Source organism: Gopherus flavomarginatus, chromosome 6 (genome assembly GCF_025201925.1).
Source record: "Gopherus flavomarginatus isolate rGopFla2 chromosome 6, rGopFla2.mat.asm, whole genome shotgun sequence".
NCBI classification, from domain to species: Eukaryota; Metazoa; Chordata; order Testudines; family Testudinidae; genus Gopherus; species Gopherus flavomarginatus.
Window position 1 is genome coordinate 138,466,490 of NC_066622.1, and position 27,225 is coordinate 138,493,714.

The 27,225-nt window shown below is 46.9% G+C and overlaps 1 protein-coding gene across 2 annotated transcripts in view; it reads right to left on the reverse strand.

Annotated features, from left to right (window-relative positions):
• ARMH3 (armadillo like helical domain containing 3) overlaps positions 1–27,225 on the reverse strand; it is a 184,617-nt gene that overhangs the window by 132,911 nt on the left and 24,481 nt on the right. For both annotated transcript variants that reach the window (XM_050958044.1, XM_050958043.1), the window contains exons 3-14: positions 26,874–26,930; positions 26,565–26,711; positions 25,453–25,560; positions 24,141–24,233; positions 23,023–23,097; positions 21,753–21,839; positions 12,887–12,943; positions 11,239–11,282; positions 8,486–8,546; positions 7,743–7,789; positions 6,896–6,971; positions 4,582–4,675 (exon numbers count right to left, since the gene is read on the reverse strand). In XM_050958044.1, coding sequence (XP_050814001.1) covers positions 4,582–4,675; positions 6,896–6,971; positions 7,743–7,789; positions 8,486–8,546; positions 11,239–11,282; positions 12,887–12,943; positions 21,753–21,839; positions 23,023–23,097; positions 24,141–24,233; positions 25,453–25,560; positions 26,565–26,711; positions 26,874–26,930 — 946 coding nt within the window. The remainder of the gene's footprint in view (positions 1–4,581; positions 4,676–6,895; positions 6,972–7,742; positions 7,790–8,485; positions 8,547–11,238; positions 11,283–12,886; positions 12,944–21,752; positions 21,840–23,022; positions 23,098–24,140; positions 24,234–25,452; positions 25,561–26,564; positions 26,712–26,873; positions 26,931–27,225) is intronic.

Sequence of the window (27,225 nt, forward strand, 5' to 3'; positions counted from 1 at the left end):
GCATCACTTTGCATTTATCAACATTGTAGATCATCTGATCTCACACTCCCCAGTCAGAGGTCTTGTGCCATAGTGAGTAGGGAACAGCTCCTTCCAGAGCCCACACTCCAGCTCCAAGTTCTGGCTAGGGGTCCCAGCTCTCCCCTCCTCCTGACCCCACAAGGGCAGATTACGCTGCTACTTTGGCACTCCAGCGCCTACCAACCCCGGAGGCGACATGTGACTAATGCCAGCAGTCAGTGCAGATGAGGCTTCCATCGTTTTCATTTGGAAAGGAACGTGACCGGGAAAGACCCTGCTGAGTTTCAATAATAGGATTTGAGCCCTTAAGAAACAACTGTGAAGAGGTAAGTGCCAATTGCATGCCAGCCTCCCTCCCTTTTCTCTCTGGGGCATTGAAAACTGCCCCCTTCTCCTGAAGGAACAGTCCAGAGCTGAAAAGCTGCAGCAGGGAGAGGTGCTGCGTGACCAAGGAGCTTTGCTGTAGGTCAACGCAAAGATTTTTTTTTAAATGCCCACCAGTGTTTCCCAGACTAAAGCTTTACAGGCAGCAGCTCTACAGAATTACAGCAGACAGAAGCCAGGTGATCGCGGTTTATGCTAGCAAAACTAAACAGCCACACGGAGTCATCTGCCCCCAGCTGCATCAGGCCAGGAGGGGGTGAGCATTTCTGATACAGACCTTGCTCCCATCCCCCATGCCCCTGACACCTCAACACGAGACACGCAGGAGGCTGCCAGTTACCCGGCTAACTGCCCCTCCCCTCAGGTCCCAGACCCCAATCACCTCGGTTTTGGGCTGGACTCAGGCAGTTCTCTTGCTCTCAGACTGGGCTGCAGCACCCTGTGATCAGCCATGCTCACCTCAGCAGGTCTAACTGGCTAGTCTACACTGCAGTCAGAGGTGTGATTCCCCGTGCAGGAAGATACACGTGCGCTGGATTGATGGCTGCAGGGGTGAGCAGTGAGGGGGCCACCCCAGTACAATCCCATTTGAGACCCCAGGTACACACCAGGCTGGCTAGCCTCAGCCAGGCCGCCAGGGCCACCCTGCTATTTGTACTATGCTGCAGCCAGCACTGCCCCCCGGAGCAGTGACCAGCGGTTAGCACAACGGCCAAACAGCCTGTTCCCTGCAGAGCCAGGGCATTTCAAGTCTTAAACCAAGAGCTGGGGAAGACCCAACTAGCTTAAGCTGTCTCCACAGCGTCTGTCGGCCTGTCCCTCTGGGCAGCTCCTGGCAACTGACCCACTCCCCGTCTCGCTCCTGAAAAGAGTTTTTTAAGTTAGTTCCTGCCTGGCAAAGCAGATGTGTCATTTTGGGCAGGCGCCATTGCCCAGCAATTGCCCCGGTGTTTGCTGGGACGCTGCTTCTCTACAGCCCCTTACGCTGCTCTCCTGCTTTGCTCTTCCGACAGCTCCCCCAGAACGAAAGCACTACACGCAACCCAGGATTGCTCGACAACCAGGGGCCATGTCCATTTCACAGCGGCTACCCCTTACATCAGCCGAGGCACCAACACTGGCGCAGGACCTGGCAGCCTGCTTGCTAAGCAGCACAGAGTGACACTACCGCTCTGAGAGCTGCACTGGCTGCCTGGGGCTTCCAGCTGGAGTTCAAGGTGCTGTTTTAGACCAATTAAAGCCCTAAAGAACTTGGGACCCGCTTACTTGCGGGACCCCTTTTTTCAGGCCATAAGGCCACAGACTTGGTCTCATTAGAGGCATGAGCTGGACCCACTTTTGGATGGGAGAAGGAGCTGCTAGCAGCTCCAAGGGGCACCCGCCTCTGGAATCCACTCCCTCTTTTCCATCTGCCTGCAGAGCAAGCACACAGCCTATCTATTGGCCTGGCCTTTAAGGGAGAGAAAAGTAGCTGGAGCTTGCACGAGGATTTGGGGTGAGAAGAGGCTGCTGGTTTGATCCTGTAGGTGACTGTATTTTTAATTTATATAAAATGCACTTGGAGGCTGGGACAGGAACCTTTATATCAATAAATCTAAACACACACACAGACCGCCTCTCCCTGTCAAACTCCACCACCCACATAGAGCTCGGAGGAGCAAACAGGCACGGAAGGGGGAAGAGACCTATCCAGAAATAGAACCCAGGCGCCTAGAGTCCAGGGCCTCTGCTCTAAGTCCCGAACAGCGGCTGCCCCTAGCACTGCAGCACGCAGTCCTTAGCAGACTAGTGTTCCACGCCCAGCAGCAGGGCACTGAAGTCACGAGAAAGTTCCAGCCCCAGTTCCGATTTCTGGCTCTGCGGCTCAAAGTCAGATCCCTTCTGATGTTTTCATTTTTAAAAGCAATCTGACATTCCAGTCTATGTGAATGTGCAAGGCAGGAAACAAGGGGATCAAACCAGGCACTGACATGCAGAGGGGCCAAACAGGAGTGGGGGTTACATGCAGCTCATGGAAGTCTGTACTCATCTCTAGCACAAAGCTGCAGTTCGCAGAGATGACGGGGCCAAGCAGCCAACGGGGCCTGGCAGTTTGAATCAAACTGGAGTAGTGCAGGATGGGGCCTTCAGTTTCTGGGGGCTGCACTTCTCCAGGGTCTGTCAGAGGTTCCATTTAATGCAGAGGCTCCTGACGTGTTGCTAACGTGACTCTCAAACAGCAAAGTCCGTGCACCCTCTAGTATGGAACTGGAAACTTTCTTACCCCCAACATTATGAATTGCTCATGAAGATTTAGCCAAGGTCGGCAACAGAATGGCTCCTACCAGAGCCACTATGATGTATGCTGTTGATGAATATTAAACAGTAAGCAAATCAGCATTTAGATACCATGGTGACAGGCACCTTAGATTTGTATTTTACGGATGCACAGTTCACAGCAAACAGAAACAGTCTTATGAAAAAAAATCACTCTGCAGAACCCATCACTGCTGAACCCAGGTAACCCTACAGCTGTAGCTTTTTTATGAAGGTATAGGTTTTATTTTGACATTTTAAAGGGCTTAATTAATGTTACAGGCTAACAGCTGGAGGAATTTCAATTTGGAACACGAGCCTGTTTTTAAACCCAAGTTGCACAGAAGAGCGTCCGGAACCCATACATGGATTTTTCCATGCTCTGTATCTTGAAAACAGCCTGGTCTTTTTTTTTTTTTTTTTTTAATGCACCAGAAAGCAAGAAAAAAAGCCGTCCATTCTAAAGCTGAAATGCCTGTGCTAACTCTAAGCCAAGAGCAAATTTTACAGCTGAATTGCAAATCCTGCAAAATGAGAGGAATCCTGACATAGCTTGAAAGTAACAGCACTGCTGGGGAGCAGCACCAAACCCAGGCTCAGCCCTTGGCATCGCAGAGAGGCTGGATCAGAGATAAGACGACAGGGAATGTAAATGAAAAATGCCTCTCAACATGATCCCTGCAAGTTAAGATCAGCTCCTTTTTCTTAAGCTTAATAACCCTCTGAGCAGTAGGGAGCTGGCAGTGAGGGCTGAGCGCAGCGGCTGTTCAAAGTGGGCTGACTTCTTTCACTAAATGGAGAAGAAAAAAAAAGCTAGTTGTAGGTAAGCACAATCCTGTCGGTTGTGTAACGAAGTGCGTAGGTGGATACATTAGCAACGAACAGTCTGAAAGGAAGCATACGAAGCACCTGGCCCACTGCATCACACAAAACACGAACACTGGGAGGTTCGAGACAGCTTTTTTTTCAACTGAAGCTTTTGATATCCATGGTAACCAAGCAGAATTCATCCTTTTGGAGAAGAATAGTCTTTAGCCAAGATATTAAATGACCTGAACAGCAGATACAAGAGGGTAACCCACGCTGCTCTCGCTTCAAGACATTGCCAAACTGCGCTTTGTTCAAACAGACTCCATTCTTCTGTTAACCGCTTTCTTCAGTCACTGATGGTGTAATGCTGCTGGATTTCTCAGAGTGAGTTAAGTCTACACAACCTCAAATAAAGAGCTGGTCTATACAGCTCTCATATGCATTAATGCACACATTAAAGTATCTTGTTTAGAACAACCAGGCTCCCAGATCTCAGTTTAAGCCATCATTTAAAAAGCCAAGCTGAAGAATGGGCAGAGGCAAAAAAGAAATAGCTCTTGCTTCTCAAACAGCTTGGATTCAAATCCTAGGTTAATTTCCAGCTGGAAACAAGTTCATTAATGACAAGTAGGCACCCACTGTGACTAACTGCCTGGGAGATGAGCTCCGCCGAAACCTCCTAAAAATCAGACATGTCCATAAACTAAGCTCTTAAAAAAACATTAATTGGGTGGCTCCATCCATGTGGAGACACACTGGGACAGGAGGGCTGTGTCAGTCCTCTCCTAGCAAGATGTGGCTTTAGCTATGGCTTTGGGAAAGATGCCAGCAGTTCCTCTGGGCAGCGTACACAAGAGCAGAGAGTCTGTGTGATTCTTCTTATAAGTAGCAGAAATAAAAAGCCATCTAACGTGTCATCTGGCTCTGCTTAACAACCAGGCCTCCCAAAAAGACCACAGAAAATCTCTCTCCAGACAGAATGGCTTAGCCTCCACCTTGAAAAACTGCTTTGCCATTTATTTTATGGCTCATTTTAAATGCTAACCCCCAAAAGAGGCTTAAACATCTCACCGTCTGAAGAAGGCGGAGTGGTCCCGAGTGGAGTGACTGGCGTTGTTGGAATTGGGCTTATCGGCACGGTCACCAATCCCATTTCTGGATGGCTCTGAAGCAAAAACACATGATCTCAAACACACACATTTTATACACTCACGTAATGTACAGCAACACCCACAAGGTGTATTACCCCAGATGATACAGGCTGCAGATGTGTCGGCAGACACCAGAGCTCAAGGCAGCAGGCTTTCAACCACCACCCTGAGCAGCATGGGGGGATAGACAGCCCAGTGGTTTGGGCACTAGCCTCAGAGTTGGGAGATGTGGGTTCAAATCTCTGCTCCACCACAACCTGCCTGTGCGACCATGGGCAAGTCACTTAGCCTCTCTGCAATAATTCCCCAAGCTGGGACACACGAAGACCAGACGACCTGGTCATCCCTGCTGGCCTTAATCCCTGCAACTGTGTGTGCAGTGGAGATAGGAGCACTGCCCTACCTCACAGGGGGTAAGAGGATTGTAAGGCACCCATATACCACGGTGATGGGGAAAAGACACAAATCCACCCACTTCTCTTAGAGTTTCTGGTCACTCCTCCTCCCCCCCCCCCAGGTGTTTTCAGAATGACCCTGGAATATTTAATACCTGCCCTTCCAATCCTCCTCTGCCCTTTTAAAATGGGATTGTCATTTGTTTGGTGGGTTCACATTTTAAGACAATGGCAATTGACTATGCTCCTGCCCTGCTGAAAAGCACGAGGGTTCAACAGAACCTAGGACTACAGAAACACCACCATCGATCTGTTCTGCTTCCCTCAAATGCCTTTTCTCCCCAGCTCATCTTCACTAACTGCTCCAGGCCTAATGACTGCTTGAACCTGATTCGCGACAGGCGTCTGTTTATTCCAGTCATCTGGTAGAACTGGGGAGATTCTAGAACCTATTCTGTTCTAATCCGGCTGTGATGTAACAAGACTGTTTCATATCATGTCTTATATGCAGATGCATCTCACAATGCTTAAAACAATGTGCGGTATACAATGGATTTGAAAGTTAGGGACCGTGCTGGAGAATGACTAGAGGGATGTAAACCCACACATTTTCTGGGAAGCATGGGCACTTACTACCACTCAAAGTCCAATCTAGGAAATATAGCTTTAAAATACATTTTCCACTGAAAATAGGTTTTCTCCCATGGAATAAAACCAAGGGATATTTTTCCCCCCCAAAAAATAATTCAGCTGTCAGCCAAGGTATACAGCGCCACCTAGCAGCAAGAGATTAGTACGAGCAGAGTACGAGGCGCTACAAAGACAATGTGGATCTAAGTTCAGCCATCCCCAGGTACTAGTGGTTGGAGATTCCTGCAATACTGGGGCAGGTAGAGAATGCGATTTGAGCCAGAAGTTTCTTCTGTTGTTTTTGGGGAGCTTTAAGGCAAGTTATGTCCTACTTCGGACAAGGGTTATTGACAATCCACCCAATGGCTTCATCAGACTGGTACATCCCCGTGTGTGCCTGAGCCTGTCTAAGGTTGCCTGCAACCACAGGCTGGCGGCACAACCAGACTCATTACTGTCTGCCCCCACCATGTCTGCTGTGTGTGCAAACCCACGGGGCATTCAGAGAATCCGCCTGAGCTTTCTGATCAAATCTACGGATGCATCCACTGCTCCTCAGACACAAATCCGGCTTTTACTGTCCCATTTCACAGACTGATACTGTTAGTTCTCAAGACAGGACAATTTACCTACAAAGAAGGTCAACTTCATCACATTATTCACGCAGGTTTGTACAGAAACTAGTGTTTGAAACATGACTCTTCCAGTAACTGTTTACTCTCTAAAACAAACTGCTGAAATGTGGTGCCGCACAGGGGATCAGAGATTAGATTCCTAACTTCCAGGCTAGCAGGGAACAGCCCACCCTCCACGGTGCTTTCTGATCAGACCCTCCAGCCAATCACAGGGCAGCATTACCAGGGTTTAAAGGGAGTCACATCCAGCCCTCCCCAGACACAAAAATGGGTCAGTCTGACACGAGGCATCCCCCAGAAAACTACTCCCAAAAACCTTTTTAATTCTTTTCTGTGGTGGGGTGGAAAATAAGAGGCACTGCATATCCTAAGTCACCCTGAATCCAGGCCCTAGCCTGCTTCTGGTCCTATCTGGCTAGGAACTATAACGAAACCCCAAATGACTCAGGGAAGGAAAAGATGGACTGACTGATCTAACTGGTCTTCTCCAGCCCTGCCCTGGATTGGCTGTTGAAGCGCTTTTGTTGTTAAGCTTCCCCCCAACTCAAAGGAAACTCACTGAATTGGGTCCCACCTGTGCCAATACGGTGATGAAGTTCCGGTTTAAGTGAACGGCTTCATAGAGGGCCAGAAGAATTGCCTCGTTCGTTCTACAAGAGCAGCAGAAAAGCAGAGTTATGGTAAGGGCTGCACTCCAGCGATAGACAGCAGAGCAAAGGTGTGACTCATGATTCAGTGAGCCCAGCCAGAAACACCTTCAAGGGGCCTGAGTTTCAGAAGTGGCACACGCCCACCCTCTGAGAGCCAAGCACTCGTTATTTAAGGTGTATTGAGCTGGGCACCCTCAATTACTAGTCACTTCTGAAGACCATGGTCTTGAACCCCCTCAACCTTCCACCGAAGGACTCACCTTGTTCCTCACTCTCAAGCATTGCTTCCCTCCTTCAAGTCCCTGCATTTGAGAGAACAGAGCATCCAGCTGCCTCCACCATCCCCTATTTATGTTGGGCTGTGGATGGAGGAGCAGCTTTTTCCTTCCTGATTTGAAAGGAAAACTCCTCCTTGAGGCAGGAAGCTGTGTCCACCACTATGATCTCCAACACCAAACACAAGAGTGGTGCTCCATGAACAGTAATTCCCCTCCCACTCCCTACATCCAACACTCATGGACAGCGTTACAGAATGCTCCCCAGACACAGCCAGCCTCCTACAACCCCAGATGCTTCATTCTAGTCCCAGCCTCGCCCATTGTTTGCAGTTGCAAGGTATCATTTTGGTTGCCAGGCCAGAGCAGACGTTGCTTCTGCTTGTTTTTCTGCATTAAAATGGCCCCATAACGGAACAGCAGCAGGTGACAGTTTGCAATTCAGAACCAGCAAGGTAGATTGCCGTTCACTGTGCGATAATATCTGTGCACTTACTGGACAGAGATTTTCTCATCAGCATCGGCTATGAACATGCTGCCCACCTGTGGAAGGAAACAGTATTGCACAGCGTTAGGAAAAGCTGTTGTCATTGCTTGCAGCTAGCAAGAGCAGGCCTGGACAGGACCTGAAAGCTGAAAGGCCCTGGCTGGCTTGCAGCTGAGGAGCAGGACAAGGCAAGTCCCACAGCTTCCTTTTCCAGGTGGCCATGAGCTGCTCTTGGAAGAAGCCTCCCCCAGGACATGTCTCGTAGCGACAGCTAACCCCTGCTCAAATGACAAAAAAGATGATGACTGATTCCCAGAGCTGGATCTCTCAATGGGCTCCCCATACAGCCACAGACAAAACCCTGTAGGTTTATGGCAGTGCATTTCCCACCACATTGTGCCAGCAACACTGCTCTAGGTCCAGCAGCTCCTACAGAAGAGCAGCGATTTATCTTTTTTATGACGAAGGCTGTTTTAAAATAAGTCATGTGCAGCTTTTCAAAATGAAGACGGAGAAGAAAATATTTCCGATTCTCAACCAAAAAATACTGAGCTCCTTGCAAAGCCCAGCAATGTGATCTGTGGTGGCATTCGCGCCCCTCACCCTCCCCTCTTCAGAGCCTCATCCAAAGCTCTCTGAAGTCAATGGAAAAACTCCTGCTGAATTCAGTGGATTTTGGATCAAGGTCTCACATAGTCCCATATACTTTATTTATCTTTTAAATACTGAAAAAATGCTCTTTCCTCACTCACCATATTGGTTAAGGCTGAGAAAAAGCCACTCTGGTGCTCCTCTTCCTTATCTTTGTACTGCCTGAACAACCAGGGAAACAGCAACAGAAAGTGGGGTGTTACACACGGAAACAGGGTTATGTTATCCAAATCCCTATATAACAGACACATCAGGTCAGGATAAGAGCTGGAAAGCGACAACGTTCATGTTTACTTTTCAAGGAGCTTGTGAAGAGAGCTGCAAAGGGAGTTCAAATCTCTGCTCCAGACAGCCCACGGGTTAAGGCAGGGGAAGGAAACCTATGACACACAAGCTGATTTTCAGTGACACTCACACTGCCCAGGTCCTGGCCACCAGTCTGGGGGGCTCTGAATTTTAATTTAAATTTTAAATGAAGCTTCTGAAACATTTTAAAAACCTTATTTACTTTACATACAACAATAGTTTAGTTATATATTATAGACTTATAGGAAGAGACCTTCTAAAAACGTTCAAATGTATTACTGCACGCGAAATCAGAGTGAATAAATGAAGACTCGGCCCAGCACTTCTGAACGATTGCCGACTCCTGGATTAAGGTATGCAGTGGTGGGGTAGCCAGGTTGGTCCCAGGATATTAGAGATACACGGTGAGTGAGGTATCAGAGGGGTAGCCGTGTTAGTCTGGATCTGTAAAAGCAGCAAAGAATCCTGTGGCACCTTATAGACTAACAGACTTTTTGGAGCATGAGCTTTCGTGGGTGAATACCCACTTCTTCAGATGCATGTGGTGAGTGAGAAAGCAGCTCAGTGAAGCTGGAAAGCTTGTCTCTCTCCCCACAGAAGCCGGTCCAATAAAAGGTATTACTGTCCCCCCCCCCCCCCACTTCTGTAATAGGGCACAGTCTGGGGGGCTAACAGGAAAGGGGAGCATTGTGTTCTGAGGCAAAGGCCACGCTGCTGCTCAGCCAAGACCTGGAGTGAGATGAGGAGGGGAGCGAGGGAAATCTTAAAGGCATGCTCCCAAATAGCTGAACCACTGAACTGCCGGGAAATAAGGCTCATTAAAACCCTAACTCATAAAAGAAAAATGTTTTCAGTCATTTGTTCGGACTTCGATATTTTAATTTACTATTTCACAAACCCCAGAGACCATCTGAGCTTACAATTACTTACAATGTGGCAAGCGAGGGCAACAAACCGACCGCTTTGGAGGAGGAAAAGCAGGCTACAGAGAACAGAGATTGCGCAGCTCTTCAGGAAGGAGTGGGGGCATCACAGTAGAGGGATATTTTTTATTCTTTGCTTCACTATGTATCAATATAAATCTAATAACCATACTAAGGGACCTATTGACTGACTTCTTGTGGGTGTTGCCATAGAAGGAGGTTTTCAGCAGCATTTGCAACACAAAAACCAAAGCACTGGGCTGCTGTATGAGAAAACCTGAAAGTGAAACTATCTAATAAACGAACGCAAAAGTGACCATACACACTTCACTGTCCAGATGAATGAAATACAAAAAGTAAAGCACCTACATGCTGAAAAGCAAAGCAGATGATACAAACTGACAGTGTTTCTTATATCGAGGGTGTTATTTGGTAAGGAAATCCAGAATCACTAACCCCAAAGGGTTCAAAAAACATGAGAGATTTTACAAACAAGCATCTGGGGCTATTTTCTTGGCCCTCAGGGTCTACTCACTAAAGCTTTTCCAATTTTCTCCACAACCACAAGGGCTAGAAAACTGGTTTTCTTGTGAGGTTTTTTTGTTTTGTTTGGGGGGGCGGGGGAGGTTTGGTAACAAAAGCCAAGATTCTCATGTGCTCTCCCAATTCCAGCAGCTGGGGCTTTAAGAAAAACACCAAATATCCCAAGATCCAAAATCAAATCATGGGAGTGGACAACTCTGGAAATCAGTTTTCATTACCTGGACTGGCGGTTTCCAGCCCTGGGGCACACAGAGAAGCATTTAATCTGAGTGGTCTAACTTTCAAAGCTCACAACTTCCGATGACTACAATGGGAGCTGCAAGCGCTCAGTCCTTCTGAGCGTCCGGTCACTTTGATAGAGGCGTTGAATACCGGCCATTCCTTTTAACCTGACCCTGTCTACTTAACTCTCCTGCAGCTGGGCACAGCTTTGGTCTGCTACAGAGACGAGCAACAGGCCATCTCCAGGGCAGGCAGGAGAGTAGCGGAGCATGCTACCAGTGCTCCAGCACAGTAAATTATCAACATCTGTTTAACGGGGGTTAAGAGAATACTGCCCCGGGGCAGATTATCCTATCACTTCCTACTGATGGATTTCTTGCAGCTTCTTCTGAGGCAGCTGGTCCTGGCCCCAGCCTGAGACCAGGTACTGGTTTAGATGGACCTGATCCGATCCAGTCTGGCAATTCCTGCACTCCCAGATAGATTTGTTTGTTTCCGATGGGCTGTCAATGATTTTTCTGGCACAGCGGCACTCAATGAATCATTCATTTTCACATCACAATGTGAGATTTTACAGACAACTCACAAAGATGATGGTAGAAACATACACCAAAGAGCTGTCTGGTTTTCCCTGAGGCCAGGCCTCTCTTGAAGTGCATCTGCCAGATTCCTGCTGGCAACGACAGCAGTAACAGCCTCAGAGGGTTGAGGGCTTCAAAGCACAAGGCAATTCCAGCATCTCCACCCGCACCAGGAGCCCCACGCCATGAGCAGTCGCCATAACAGAAAACGCTGGTGGAAGGGGACAGCAACTCCCCATCGGGTCGAAAACCAATGAACTGTTTCGAAGGCAGATTTACCTGTTGTACTCCGATAATGCCTGGGCGATGACAAGTCCCATTCCCTGCAAGAATACAGAACGGCTTTACACTGCAATCCCACACCACAGAAAATCAGTGATATTGACTGTGTGAAGCTCCTCCCCCACCCACATCCCAGGGTGCGACACACAATTTAGCCTGCTAAATATGGAGTCAAAGAGTGTGGCACAATTTAAAACGCCAGGGCCCTAGCCAGGGGTCAGCATGGATTAACACTAACCAGGTCTGGGAAAGTTAAACAGATAGTCCAGGGGAGAGAGATCTACCCCAAGGAGCTGGCAGCGTGAAAGCTCTCTCATCCCCCAACCTCAGCCCAGTGGAGAGAGCCTGGAAAGCCAGCTGGTGTCAGAGCAAAGATAGATGCTAAGCCCCAGCTCACAGTGAAAGCCTCAGCTACAGGCAGGCTTTAAAAATCCAACAGAGCCAGCTTAAAATCCGTCGACCACCATATAGGCTGATGTGATACAGTCATGGCAGTTCAGTCTTATGAGCAGACAAAAACCTGGCACAGAAACAGGAAAGTCCAGATGAGCCTGGGGTTTCTTCTTTAGCTTAAAATTTCCTAATTCCAATATTCCAGACATCATGAAGGTTACAGTAACAGGTGGCGGGACAAACCTCACAAACCAATGTACCAGACCTTCCACACCTGCAAATGCAGCCTGAATTTGATATTTAAACTCAAGATACTTTAAAAAGCTTCCAAATCAACCACATAACCAGAAGGACAAAACATCATCCGTTAAAATTACATGAATCTGGGACAATTCTGAGTCTGTATGGGACACAAGAAACAGGAGCTCAAAATCATCTTAAATTACACAGCCACTAACACTGAGAAACCCCTTCATCAGTAGATCTCAAAATCTAAATGAATCTCAAGGTAGCTCTGAGAGTTATGTATTATCTTCATTTTACAGCCAGGGAAACTAAGGCAGAGCTAGGTCAAATGACAGAGTGAGTCAGTGTCCAACAGAATAAGTCCTGGCTCCCAGTCACCTGCTCTTACCCCTAGACAACAAATCCCTCCCTGCACATGATTTAGAAGGAAACTTTAATATCTGATATCCTCTCGGCAACATTAAGGAAAAGTGTCAATACAGAAGAACTAGGGGTTCTCATTTCAGTCGCATGCCCGTGCTGGCAGACAGTAAGCTAAGTTGACATGGGATGGAGGGGACACAAATGATATGTTTGTCCTGCACCAGGCAGTAGTCTACACTCTGCACAGCTGATTCTATTACAGCGAGAAAGTGCCTATGACTGCAAGGGCCACTCTGTGCAGCAAACCCCGAGGACACAGAGATGGCCGATTTTAGCATGTTTCTTTCTACCCGTCTAGGTCCTTATTCCAACTAAACACTGAATTGTTATTTGATCAAGAATCTGTCTCTCTCCTCCACTCCTAGAAGTTGATTTAGTTGGGGTTGGTTTGAGCAGAGGGTTGGACTAGACGACCTGAGGTCTCTTCCAACCCTAATCGTCTATGATTCTAAGTCTCAAAGGTGCCGCTAGCAGGGAGGCCAGTTATGCTAATGCTCTCTGCTGTAGCACAATCCCCTCCTGGCTAGGTCAAGACACACAAGGACAGAGCCCAGGAGAAGGTTCCAAGGAGCTGGTTACTCACGTTGAGCGTGGCCTCGTCATCTACAATAGAGAGTTTCACAATGTAGGGATTCACCGACTGTTAAGCAAGAGAAGAAAGGAAAGTTTGGTCTCTGGTTAAAAAAAAAAAGCCTATTGGCTAGTCAGCAAAGTTTCCACAGCTTCCCCTGGAGGTTTCTTCCCACTGTCCCCACCCACAATGCAACAGCAGCCATTCATTGCATTTCAACCACTGGGCTCTGGTTCCCCTCCGTCTGCTCAGCCTCCCAAGGAATTGATAGTCTTTCTGACTTTGCCCTCGGTGAGATGAGCCCCTTCTGGCTCAGCTACACGTTCAATATTACCTTTTATTACCAATTCTGATAGCTTGGTATGCATCACACAACCCTTCCATTACCAACACCTGGCACTATGCAGCAGGGGCTGAACGTTACCATGGTCTGAGACTTGTGACTATGCCAATTAATGCTTCAGTGAAGCACCAGGGAAGGCCTGATATGTTAAGGACCCATCTATCACAAACTGCCAGGACTGGAGCTCAATCCTTCCAAGTTCAGACTGCTGAAAGCTTGGAATCCAAGGAGCAAACAAATCATCTGTACCAGATGACCGGAGGATAGCTAGCAGAACGCCAATTTTTTAAAAAGGCTCCAGAGGTGATCCTGGCAATTACAGGCCGGCAAGCCTGACTTCCGTACCAGGCAAATTGGCTGAACCTATAGTAAAGAACAGAATTATCAGACACAGATAAACACAATATGTTGGGGAAGAGTCAACATGGTTTTTGTAAAAGGAAATCATGCCTCACCAATCTCCTAGAATTCTTTGACAGGTGTCAAACAAAAATGTGGACAAGGGGGATCTAGTGGATTTAGTGTACTTCGACTTTCAGAAAACCTTTGCCAAGGTCCCTCACTAAAGCAAAGTAAGGAGTCATGGGATAAGAGGGAAGATCCTTTCATGGACTGGTAACTGGTTAAAAGATAGAAAACTAAGGGCAGGAATAAATAGTCAGTTTTCACAAGACAAAGAGGTAAATAGTGGTGTCCCCCAAAGATCTGTACTGAGACCAGCGCTGTTCAACATATTCATAAGTGATCTGGAAAAAGGGGTAAACCATGAGGGGGGCCAAGTTTGCAAATGATACAAAATTACTCCAGTTAGTTAAGTCTAACACAGACTGTGAAGAGTTACAAAGGGATCTCACAAACCTGGGTGACTGGACAACAAAATTGCAGATGAAATTCAATGATGAAAAGTGCAAAGCAGTTCACTTTGAAAAACATAATCCCAACTATATATACAAAATGATGGGGTCTAAATTAGCTGTTACTACTCAAGAAAGAGATCTTGGAGTCATTGAGGAGAGTTCTCTGAAAACATTCCCTCAATGTGCAGCGGCAGTCCAAAAAGCGACCAGAATGTTAGAAACCATTAGGAAACGGATAGATCATAAAACAGAAAATATCATAATGCCACTGTGTAAATCACTGGTACACCAACACCTTGAATACTGCTTGCAGTTCTGGCAGCCCCCTCTCAAGAAAGATATACTAGAAATGGAAAAGGTACAGAGAAGGACAACAAAAATGATTAGGCGTATGGAACAGCTTCCATATGAGGACAAATTAAAAAGATTGGGACTGTTAGGTTTGGAAAAGAGAGGACTGAGGGGGGATATGATAGAGTTCTATAAAATCATGAATGGTGTGGAGCAAGTGAATAAGGAAGTGTTAGTTACCTTGTCACATAACACAAGAACCAGAGGTTACTCAATGAAATTAATAGGCAACAGGCGTAAAACAAATACAAGGAAGTACTTCTCCACACAACGCACAGTCAACACGTGGAACTCCTTGCTAGGGGATGTTGTGAAGACCAAAAGTATAACTGGGTTCAGAAAAGAATTAGATAAGTTCCTAGAGAACAGGTCCATCAATGGCTATTAGCCAAGATAGTCAGGGATGCAACCCCATGCACTGGGTGTCTCTAAACCTCTGACTGCTAGAAACTGGGACTGCACAACAGGGGATGGATCACTCGATAATGGCCCCGTTCTGTTCATTCCCTCTGAAGCACCTGGCTCTGGCTGCTGTTGGAAGATAGGATCCTGGGCTAGATGGACCTTTGGCCTGGCCCAGTCTGGCCATTCTTATGTTCATCTGAACTCCCAGTTGAAGGAAATGTCCAGACTAAGCCCCTGTAGAGAAGCCACTAATATTGTAAATAGCATTTTTCATTAGTAAAATACGTTTGTTTATTCCAAGTTGTTTCCCCGTCAATGCAGAGACTAGCCAAGGCAATTTGGGACTGGCTCGAACAAACAAAAGAGGGGCAGGGGAAGGTTATAAATGTCCAGCAAAGATCCTTCAGATGCAGCCTCAATTTATCAAACATTTTATCACTGAGTTACCCAACTTTACAACTAGCTTGTCAGAGATGCGGTGCCTTGCTCAAGGTCACACAGTGAGTCAGGAACAGGGCAGGGCAGAGCACAGCCCCCTCCCAAGCTTTCAGCCTCATGACAGTTACATTTAGGAGTTTAAACCCAGAGGAGATGGTATATCAGGACAGACCAACGGTCTGTCTCCAATAGCATCCAGTATTGTATGTTTGAGATAACGGCCGAAAACCCCTACAGTGCACCTCACTGAGCAACACTACCTCATGGGAAAAGAACGGGGAAATTCCCTGACCCCAGCGTACGCCTTGAGGCTGGAGGAAAGAGCCCTTTGAGTAACTGCATATGCCATTCTTCATATAAATATAATCTTCAAAAACGAAATAGAGTCTTTGCTCCGATAATCTCCTGCAACAGTGAGTTCCACCAGTTGCTGATTATATGCAGCTGACAACCATTTCCTTTTACCTTTCTTGAGTGTACTAAGTTCAAGTGTTCTCTTGCTCTACTACGAGAAGGATGGGAAACAAGGAGTACAGTCTTCTCAATATCTAGACCTCTGTCACCTCTCTCCTTAGTCACACCCTTCCAAACTAGAGAGACCAAATCATTTTAACTTCTCCTCACAAGGGAGCCCCTTCCCGTGTGTCTAATTAATTTTCACTGTCCTTCTGTGAGCTTCTCCTCTTACTGGAATGCCTTTAACAAGAGGAGGTGATCACAGACGCACACACACACCCCGGTGGTTTATATAATGGCGTTATTCTCTATTCCCTCACTCCCACTTGTGAGGGCTGTCACAGCACACTGAGAAGACTATTTCCCTGAGCTGCCCACAGTGAATCAGAGACCCGTCCCCTACTCGGAGATGTTACAAGTCATTCTGAACCCACCCACGTATCGGAGTAATTCCAGTTCATCCTTTCTGTGTGCATTAGCTCGCACTATGATCTATCCGAATTGACATCGAGTTGCCCACGTATCCATTTACATTAGGCCTTCCTGGCATTCCTCACTCACCTCTCTCATCTCTCCTCACAGTTTCACAGTGTTCTTTATTTTCTCCTGCAAGAGATTTTTGCTGAACTTTTAGGAGAGTAAATAAATTGCACCTGCCGTTTTCCTATCTCCCCCTGTGGGTTCCAGCCTTAGAAGCTAGGTAGGAAGCATTTTTAGTAAGGCAGAAGTATTGAGAAGCCACTAGAACATCACTGGTGTAGTACCAGGAGGGCTGAGATAGATCTTCAGCCTCCAACTGCCTCTCCTGAGAGAAAACAGAAAAATACTGTATTACCCAGCACTCCGGAGGAAGCTGATCTTTTCTAACCGTGACCTTCACAGAAGCAGCATGGCAGCACTCACTCTCTATTCAACAGACAGGAGTTAGAGTCAGGGCCGGCTCCAGGCCCCAGCGTGCCAAGCGCGTGCTTGGGGCGGCATGCCGCGGGGGGCGCTCTGCCGGTTGCCGGGAGGACAGCAGGCGGCTCCGGTGGACCTCCCGCAGGCGTCCCTACGGAGGGTCCGCCAGTCCTGCGGTTCCCTGGGGGAGATCCACCAGAGCTGCGGGACCGGGGAGCTGCAGAGCGCCCCCTGCGGCGTGCCGCCGTGCTTGGGGCAGCGAAATGGCTAGAGCCGGCCCTGGTTAGAGTCTCATTCCTGGAGATGATACACACTCAAGGGACATCTCTTATAAGCTACCAAAGTCAATTACTGATAAATCGCACAGAAGCAGAAACAAACACAGTCAGGGAACCCCACAAGGACAGCCCAGCTACAAGCTTAACGGAGCAGACCCACTGCATGAATGCCATGCAGTCAAGTGACCAAAACCATTCTGAATTCCTCCACAAGTGTAGCAGAGCAAAAGCGATTCATGCACTGACCACCCAGCTACTTAATAAACCAATGGAAACCAGAAATTCTTCACAAAGAAAACAAAGGAAAAATACAGGCTAAATACACATAATCTCAACAATATTAGTCAATCATACAAATGCAATCCAGATAGGGTGACCAGATGTCCCGATTTTATAGGGACAGTCTAGATTTTTGGGTCTCTCTCTTATATAGGCTCCTATTACCCCCTACCCCTGTCCTGATTTTTCACATTTGCTGTCTGGTCACTCTAAATCCAGAGTCCATTCATTTATGCATTCGCTGCACAGTCATGGTGGAATCACACAGCTGTACAGCCACCCCTGCAATTCACCCTCTCCCTAGCCAGAGGGTCTCGCTCCACAGCCAGGCCTTCTAAGCAGGGAACTTTGGTCCAAGTGATGAGTGCGGACAGAGCCATTCATCTCCCTAATGGCACAGTTTCAGAGCCTACCTCCCTCACTACTACACAGCCACCAAGTACCTGCTTCCACAGGGCAACAGAGAAAGGAGGAATGAGGGGAAAAAGGAGTCACCCAGCCTGCTAAGTGGAGCCTCCAAGCTCCTCGGTGCAAGCAGGAGAGTGGAGGGAGAAGAGGAGTGTGACCTGTTTAAATGGAGCCTTGGCATCCCCCATGCCACTCTTCAGTCAGTTAGGCCAACAACCGGGGTTAGGGGCAGGGAAAACAGCTCGAGAGCCTGACTCCTCAACCACACTGAAAGCTCAGCCGTGAAGTTGATAGAGAGACCAAAACAGCCCGGGGCTGGAGGCCTGAGAGAGGAAAAAGCAGAACTAACTGACTTCTTTAAGGTTGGGGATTGTGTGCGAGTTTTGCAACTAACAACCAAAGGAACACTACCAGCTAATTAGACAAGCACAGGAACTGAAACAAACTGAGAAATAAACCCCCTTACAATGTTTGACTCCCCTCAAAAACATTGACTCCCATGTCCTATAAGAAAATGTGAAAGGTAACTCATTTTTTCTAAACAGACCAATTTCAAGTCATTCATGTCTCTGACAGAGCTCCTTTTAAACAGCATGTCCTCTGACTTTCCTTTTCAAATTCTCTTTCAAAAGATGTGATAACAGGTTTTCTGCTCCCTCCTTGCTAAAGGGTCTTTTTCAAGGACAGATTGATTAGTTGGCATCAGTGAAACTTACTAGACACAACAAAGCACTGCCATGCACAGAGCCCTGCATGGATACAAATCTGTATCCACATCCCACGAAGTGGGTATTCACCCACGAAAGCTCATGCTCCAATACGTCTGTTAGTCTATAAGGTGCCACAGGACTCTTCGCTGCTTTTACTGTATCCACATCGGATCTGCAATCCACAAACATGGTCTGCAGATATAAACCGGATATCCGCAGATTCACATCCATCTGCAATCCTCAAACATGGTCCATGGATATCTGCAGAGTTGCAAGGCTCCAGCTATGCAAACAGCAAACTTATTTTCTTTAGACACAAACAGAAAAAAATATTTTAGCTAACATCTTTCAGTTCTCCTCATCTTAGGCAATGTTTGTAACTCTAGCAGGTACAACATTGCCAGGCAGAAATTGATTTTTCAAGTCAATGTGGTTTTTTAAAGGGATATATCAACTTAAGTCACTGTTCCATCTGCATTTCATTTTTTCATCTCCTACCCTCACAAGTAACACTTCAGGTGACTAGAAATAGTACAGATTAGAGAAAAAACATTATTGTCCCTCTCTGCCCAAGTTTATTTTCTGCATTTGAAAGGCCTGTGCATAGCTAGTTTCATTACCTCCCTTGTGTAGTCTATTATTTAACTTCCCCTGTTCATGTGGGTCTTTTACAATGCAACAAGGGAGAGTGAAATATTTTCTCTGAAATAAGAATGATTATAAAACTACCAGGAGTGACAGAGCCACTTGGGCAGGTATCATAACCTGGAACTACTTTAAACTCTGTTTCTGAACAAGACTAGATTTCAGGTTGATGTTGCCCCTTTACAGTTCTGTATAAAGAATCCACATCTCTTCAGTTCCTATAACAGAAGCTAATCAGAGAACTGAGATATCTAGTGCAGCTGCATTGGTGACGAAATCTTGGACAGATATTCCACGTGGAGGTGTAAAGGAGGCTAGAAAACAGATCTCAGAACTCTGAAATGACGTGTTCATACAAACACACTGGTGCTTTCTTTAGACACACACACAGAATCACAGGCAACTAATCAATTCCCAGCCCAGTTAGATTTCCTTAAGCAACTGGAACAACAATTCAGCAACCTAGGAGAGACAAAATAAAAGGGAACTGATAATCAGTAAGTCAGTCAAAGTGAAAAGAGACAGACGGGAATGCAAAGGAAAATAGGCCATGAAACCATTTGACATACCGACAGCCAAGCACCAAACAATCCAAACTCTAAAAATGCCCAGGGAAGGCAAGGCAAAGACGGCTAGTCTCTCTCCCAACCAGGGATAATTGCTGCATTGTTACAGGCAGAGCTGGTAACACAGAGAGCTGTCTGACACTACCCATGAGACAACCCTGCTTTCAGTTGCTTTTAACTTTGCCAAACTCTGTTTGGGCTGAAATTTTCCTTGCCAGATGTCAGCCTTAGGCTGATTAAGAAGAGAACCATGTCAGCAATTCATTAATTTTGAATGCCCAATTTGAGATGCGTAAGACCTGATTTTGCAGCATGCTTAGCAAGGTGTGGCACTTCATAGCAGGGCTTTGGAGCGGAGCCCGGAGCAGCTCCAGAGCAGTGGAGCTGCAGGTTTTTGCCTGGAGCTGGAGCGGAGCCGGACCTGCGGCTGTGAGTGCTCAGCACTTCTGCAAATCAGACCCCGGGGGCTAAGTCAGGCACCCACAAAACGAGGAACAAACAGCTAGTGACCACTTGTGAAGTCTGGTTTAAGAACAGCCCAGCACTAACAGAAACTCTGGGGCAGGGCAGAGACAGAATCCAGTTTTCCAGGGCAGCATTCGACTGCCTTCATCATGAGACCATCTTTTCTCATCCTGCAACATGCATGCTTTTCAATTTTTCCAACAAATGAAGCAAGGGTCCTACAGACACAGGGGGGCACAGTTTCAGAGCCTATCTCCCTCACTCACCCTATCCCTATCTCCCTACACAGCCACCAAGTAACTGCTTCCACAGGGCAACAGAGAAAGGAGGAATGAGGTGAAAAAGGAGCCACGCAGCCTGCTAAGTGGAGCCTCCAAACTCCTCGGAGCAAGCAGGGGAGTGGAGGGAGAAGAGGAGTGTGACCTGTTTAAACGGAGCAAAACAGAAGACTATCACAATTTGACACTTTTAGTAAACACCAACTCATCAACCTTAGTGTCCCAGCCAAATTCTAACATGAGAAATTGCCTAAATGCCCCCTGCATTTTATTTAGATATGTCATTCTTCCTTTGCATACGATTAGCCCCTAGCATATTGTGAACAGTACAGCAATATGAACACACACAAGGAAACCTTAATATATATCCTCTCTTCCTCAGTCAGGAATGAAGTCAGATAGAAACATGTCTGTATTTCATGATTAGTGAAAAACTTAAAGAGTCCAGAATTCATGTTTCCAAACAATTAAATTCAAAATCCCAACATTGAGGAAAACTCTTATAAGAGACAATTATAATATCATTCCTCATGTAAAGAGACACTGACATTTCACATGTATTTTAACATTTCTTTCATTTTCTTTCTTAAGAATAAGATCAGCAGAAAAAAAAACTTTGTAGAAACACAAGCAGATTACTAAATACAACATCCCAGCTTGGAAAAGGAAAGAAGAATTATGTTTCTTGAGAAGAAGGCAAGTAGAGAGACGCAGAGCCACATATCTCACCCTCCTAAGGAGTTGTAAGCTGTGACATTTCAGCTCATCCTCTAGTCATATGACCAGCATCTCTCCAGAGAGTTCTAAATTCTTTTGACTTGATAGTCAGCTCCAAATCACATGTCCAGAGTCTGAAACCCAAGGCAACTCTATAATAACTTACTTTTCTTCAGAGAAAATATATTTTACACACACACACGCGCTACACATTAACTATTCTTTCAAGAGGGCTTCCTGCACATCAAAGTAAAGTATTTCCATAGATAAAGTGCAAAATCCCTGAACAGCTCTCCTTTGCACTTGTATATAAATAACTGTTTCGATACCTGCACCTTTCTAGAGACATGTACATGTAAAAGAAACATATAGAAACAGATAATGTCAACATGGGATGGGGAAATTGCTGACATGTTCTCTGCCAATGAGCATGCAGGTGTTGTGCCTAGTGCCTGTAATTGTCTGTTTTTACCCTGCTAAATGCTTCAACACCTATTCCTAAAAATGATATGGCTGGCAGCACTGCAGCTCTTGTGGGGCTCGCATCCCAAGGACAAACTGGCTGAAGAAAGAACAGGAGTACTTGTGGCACCTTAGAGACTAACAAATTTATTTGAGCACAAGCTTTCATGGGCTACAGCCCACTTCGTCGGATGTATCTCTAAGGTGCCAGAAGTACTCCTGTTCGTTTTGCGGATACAGACTAACACAGCTGCTACTCCAAAACCTGGCTGAAGAAAGACATCAGCGTAACGAAATGGCTGTCTGCACCCAACACCTACCTCATACTTTCTGTAGTTAACTAGCAAAGCAAGAAGGACAACAGCATCATAACCATGCTCCCTGCGACTAGGTGGGTTGGACAGAATCTGAAACGAGAAGCAGGAATGAATCATTAACCAGTAGCTGACTATGAAACATAGCTAGTTTCCCGAAGAAGCAAAGCCAAGCAAAACAATATGTAATGTATCAGCATATTACATGCTAAGTGATGTACGAGTAAGGCCCTACCAAATTCACAGCCATGAAAAAAACGTCAGATGATGAAATCTGGTCTCCCCTGTGAAATCTGGCTATTGTAGGCGGTCCCAGTATTGTTACCCTTCGGCACTGCCTTCAGAGCTTGCCGGCTGGAAAGTGGTGGCTGCTGGCCAAGCACCCAGCCCAGAAAGCAGAGCCACCACCAGCATCAGTGCAGAAGTACAGGTGGCCTGGTATTATATTGCCACTCTTACATCTCCACTGCTGCTGGTGGGGGCACTGCCTTTAGAGCTGGATTCCTGGCCAGCAGCAGCCGCTCTCCAGCCACCCAGCTCAGAAGGCAGTGCCGAAGGGTAGCAACACCATGACCCCCTGCAATAGCCTTGCAACCCCCTTCCTGACCCTCTTTTGGGTGAGGACCCCCACGGTTACAACACTGTGGAATTTAAGATTTAAATATCTGAAACCATGACATTGAAGATTTTTTTAAGTGCTATGACCCTGAAATTTACCAAACTGGACTGTGAATTTGGTAAGGATTTAAAACAGTATGTATGAGATTTAAAACAGTGAATTGCAATGCTTAGAAGAAACCAAAGAGAGCCAGTTATGTAGCACAGGCTTACAGAGAGCAAAATGTCCCAGCTGCAGCATCACCCAGCACTGGATGTGACAGTATCTCAGTGTATTGCCAGTATACACTCAAATACTTCTAAAAGCATACCATATCAAAGGGGAGAAAGTTGCTGGAAATACCCAGGCTGACTGTCATAATAAGTTCCTCTAGTCTAGAAATCCTCCGTGAAATTAGACCCACAGAGCTATTCACCTGCTTTCTGAGCATAAAAGGCACAACTTAACAATTTTAAAAGCCCAACAGTGACTGAAACCAACACCCTGGAGTAAGGAGGTGGAAGCATTATAAAAATGTACCACTGAGCTAGGAGTAAGAGGTTGACACATAACACCAGCAAGCCTCTGTTGTATTTAAAGCACCGAACAGTAAATGCACAGATGAAAGTTTGATACTACAGGAAAAGAGCTAACCAGCCAGAGATGAGAAACACTTACCTGTAAAATAGCTTCAAATATACTGTTAATCATCACATATTCCAGGATTGTGTTCTGGCTGATGTTGTCTGTCACCTGGAAGCAATCAAAGGCTTTTTAAAATGGTGACTGAAGCTCCATAATCTCTAACGTTCTGTAACAGCCTCTGGCGTGTGCAGAAATGGGCACGTTCCCCTACTGAACCGCCGGGTAGGACTAGAGCAGAGCAGAGTGGGAATAGTGTGCAGGCTCACCCGCCTCCCAACTCCTTTCCTGTGCGCACCCCAGTCACTGCATCTGCCAGGAGTGTCTCAGGGTACGTCTTCACTACCCGCCGTATCAGCGGGTAGCAATCAATTGCTCGATCGATATATCGCGTCTTATCTAGACGCGATATATCGATCCCCGAACGCGCTTATATCGATTCCGTAACTCCACCAACCCGAACGGAGTTGCGGAATCGACAGGGGGAGCCGCGGACATCGATCCCGCGCCGTGAGGACGGTGAGTAATTTCGATCTTAGATACTTCGACTTCAGCTACGTTATTCACGTAGCTGAAGTTGCGTATCTAAGATCGATTTTCTCTGGTAGTGTAGACCAGCCCTCAGACTCTGTGCAACGCAGGAAACTTCCACGTCTGTGTGTGTAACTCTCAGTCCCAGGGACAGACCAACTTCCTTATATACTCATCACACAACAACAGACAGAGTAACACTCCCAGTCCCAGGCCCCTTCCCCTCCCAAGGGTGGAAACAACTGAGCTGGCCCGGAATCATCCCAGTACCCGTCGAAGAGCACATCTGGGCATCAGGACGGGCCAGTTCTTTGCTAGCCAGCAGCCCTTCCAAATCCACGGGGCTGCCACCCAGTGCTCTTTAACGCAGCTGCTCCCCAAAGCAACAATTCTGGAAATGACACATGGCCATTAAAGACACGGCTCAACTGACACTGCAACGTCAGCCCGGGAAGTAAGATCATTCTGGAAGTAGCACTTCCAGCAACTGTACCCTGTACCACACTTTGTTCTCTGCACTCACAGATCCCCTCATCCTCCTGCCCCAGGAGCACCTCGGTCAGTTCGCCGGCACTCCTGCCCGTCAAGGTTTTTAAGCGAAACATCAGTTTTGTGTTATTTACCGTTACCAAGCAGAGAAGCAGCTTCAGACACAAACTCTTCAGGCTTTCGGAGCCTTCTGCACAAAGCAGCGAGTCCAAGCTCTCCATCAGATTCTAAGGAAGGACACAGTCACAATAAGCCTTGGCGGCCTGAATCCATCAGGTTACGTATAGCACGCCAGTCTGGCTACCAAACGTGGAACACCATGAAAATCCCTCCCCCTCAGCCTTGCCAGGAGCCAGGGAGGGACTAGTACCAGCCAAAATCTGGGTCACGTGACGTTAACTTGCTGGATCACGTTAGTCCTTACAGCACATATGCCCAGTTATCCCACCACCCATAAGAACGGCCATACCGGGTCAGACCAAAGGTCCATCTAGCCCAGTATCTGTCTACCGACAGTGGCCAATGCCACGTGCCCCAGAGGGAGTGAAGCTAACAGGCAATGATCAAGTGATCTCTCTCCTGCCATCCATCTTCATCCTCTGATGAACAGAGGCTAGGGACACCATTCTTTACACTTCCTGGCAAATAGCCATTTATGGACTTAGCCACCATGAATTTATCCAGTTCCCTTTTAAACATTGTTATAGTCTCAGCCTTCACAACCTCCTCAAGCAAGGAGTTCCACAAGTTGACTGTGCGCTGTGTGAAGAAGAACTCCCTTTTATTTGTTTTAAACCTGCTACCTATTAATTTCATTTGGTGACTCCTAGTTCTTGTATTATGGGAATAAGTAAATAACTTTTCCTTATCCACACCCCACTGGAGCTGTTCCACAGCTAAGCATCAAATCTCATTATTCATAGAAGGGTTACTCCACAACTGAGACACAAAAAGCATTATTAAACTGTCCCCTTCCATCACCCCCATGGCAGGAGGTGGCACTCAAAAGCTGCGTCTGTTCCAACAGCTCATCCCCTGAAGAGCCTCCCCACCTTGTAACTGATTTACAGATAGGATGCCAGCATGGACAGAGGCATTCTGACCTCTGACTGCTATAAATCGGACATGTGTACGTGAGCAGCCGAGCAGCAGGACAGAGTTTGCCTGTGGATAGTTAACACTGCTCAAGCAACTACCCTCACTGGTAAAAGATTCAAAGGTCAGACGCTGGCTGAGCTTACGCTGTGTAAGTTCTCACCTGCCCAGCTGTACTCAGGGAAATCAGAGCACCAAAAAGATTGCTACCCTCAGCAGCTGGACTTGATACTGGGGTAACTGGGTGGAATTTTCCAGCCTGTGTTATACAGCAGGTCAGACTAGATAATCTAGGATCTGTAGGATAGGGCTGGCAAGCAGCAAGCTGCTCCTCTGATCCAGAGCCCTTACCTTCATGCACAGCTCTGCTTTGTCAAAGCCCATGAGCATGTTGATGATGTCAAACCCAGAGGTGGATTTGTTCTTCTGATGGACGCCGCGAATCAACGCACATAATGTCTGTGAAGGAGAGAGGGAAGAAAGCAGCTGAGCAACGGACGTCAGGCCACACCTATGGCTCGCCCAGCAAATCCCATTCCAAACCCTGCTCCCGAGACCGACAAAGAACAGATGCTTCAAGGGCCACCATCAGCTTAGGTCCCACTCCAGTCTGAACTCTTCCCTTCCCATTGTTCTATGTAACTCCTCAGGTTCAGAGGACTCAGATTATAGAAAACACATATTTTTCCAGTGTGTTCAGTGTGCACATTTGACAACACCATGCAGACAGCTATGCTCGCTGCTTTGCCTGTACAGTCGGACCGTTTCCTCGGTTTGCATGGGTGCCCCGCACAGCAACAAGGGAGAGAGACATTTACAGACTAGAGAAGTGTGACTGCCAAGGCCTAGAAGGGGGCACTGAGGCTGGGGCAGCATCTGACGCTCTGTTTAGCAATCGGTGGTGTTCCTTTAAAAGAAAATATTTCTAAAGCATAGAGCAAAATTGTATCCATATCGTTAGGGACATCTAGAGCAATCTCATCAGTCAAGCCATCATCTCATAAGTGTGGTCTCTTGTACAGATTTCACTCCATCTTCTCCAGAACTTTATTTCATTTCCTCTGTCGGGAAACTCAATGAGGGACAGGGAGCGGGTGGGGGAAAGGGAGAAAAACCTTCTCTTGGACTACCCTTCAGCTCCCAGGTGGGTTCCTTGTGGCACTGAAGAGCTCCTCGCCTTCCTCCCTTCCCACCCCATCCCTCTGCGTGTGGTCTTCCTCACAATTCCAGAAACCCAACATTTGCATTTTAAAAGCAATTTACATTTCCCAAGGTAGACAGGATTGTGAGTGTCTCTAACCTTCAAACGGAATAAATAATAAAAGCTACCAGTGAGTGGCCACTGTCTCTCAGCTACACTAAAGAAACTAGCACAAGGTGCTTGAGAGTATCAATAGGCGTATTCCATCAGGAGTGGAAAACTGCCCCCCTCACACGGGCTCCCTAGCCATCAGCTCTGGTACCTGTAACGCATTGACTACTCGGATTGGGTGCTCTTCTCCCAAGGCCTGGATGCAGTGTTGGAACAAACAGTTAATGTTATCTTTTATCTTCATTAACTCTTCTCCATCCAGAGACTCCAGCTTGCTTTCTAGATACTCCAGGTTCACCTGTCAGGTCAAAGAATGAAGAAAAAACCAATTAGTGCATTTCACCCAGCTGCTGAAAGGTGAAGTGGAGACCCACAGGTGAGCAAGTCCCTGCCACATCCCAGGGCAAACAAGCAAAGGCGAATCAAAAGATAAGAGGACGGCTTTCAACTCTTCCAGTACCTTCATGAGGAAAAGCTCCTCCCAGAACCGAGGGCTACATTTACTGGGGTCCTCCGTCTGAAAGAGAAAGGAGACCCCATGAGAACAAACAGTACAGCTAGGAGACAGGCTGAGCACACCCACAGATCATCAGTGTAAATAGTTCAGACTCCGGAAGACAAGGTTACACACCTGTCACTGGAGTTCTCCAAGTACAACATACTGCCAATGCAGATTCCCAAAAGCAACATTTGCAGAAGCAATTCTCACCTGAGAAGCTTCAGTTCTTTTCTCCCAGAAATATTCTCTCCCCCAAACTGAAAAGGAGATTCCTAACAGCTCCTCTCTATGGAGTCCCTTCCTCCTACTGCAT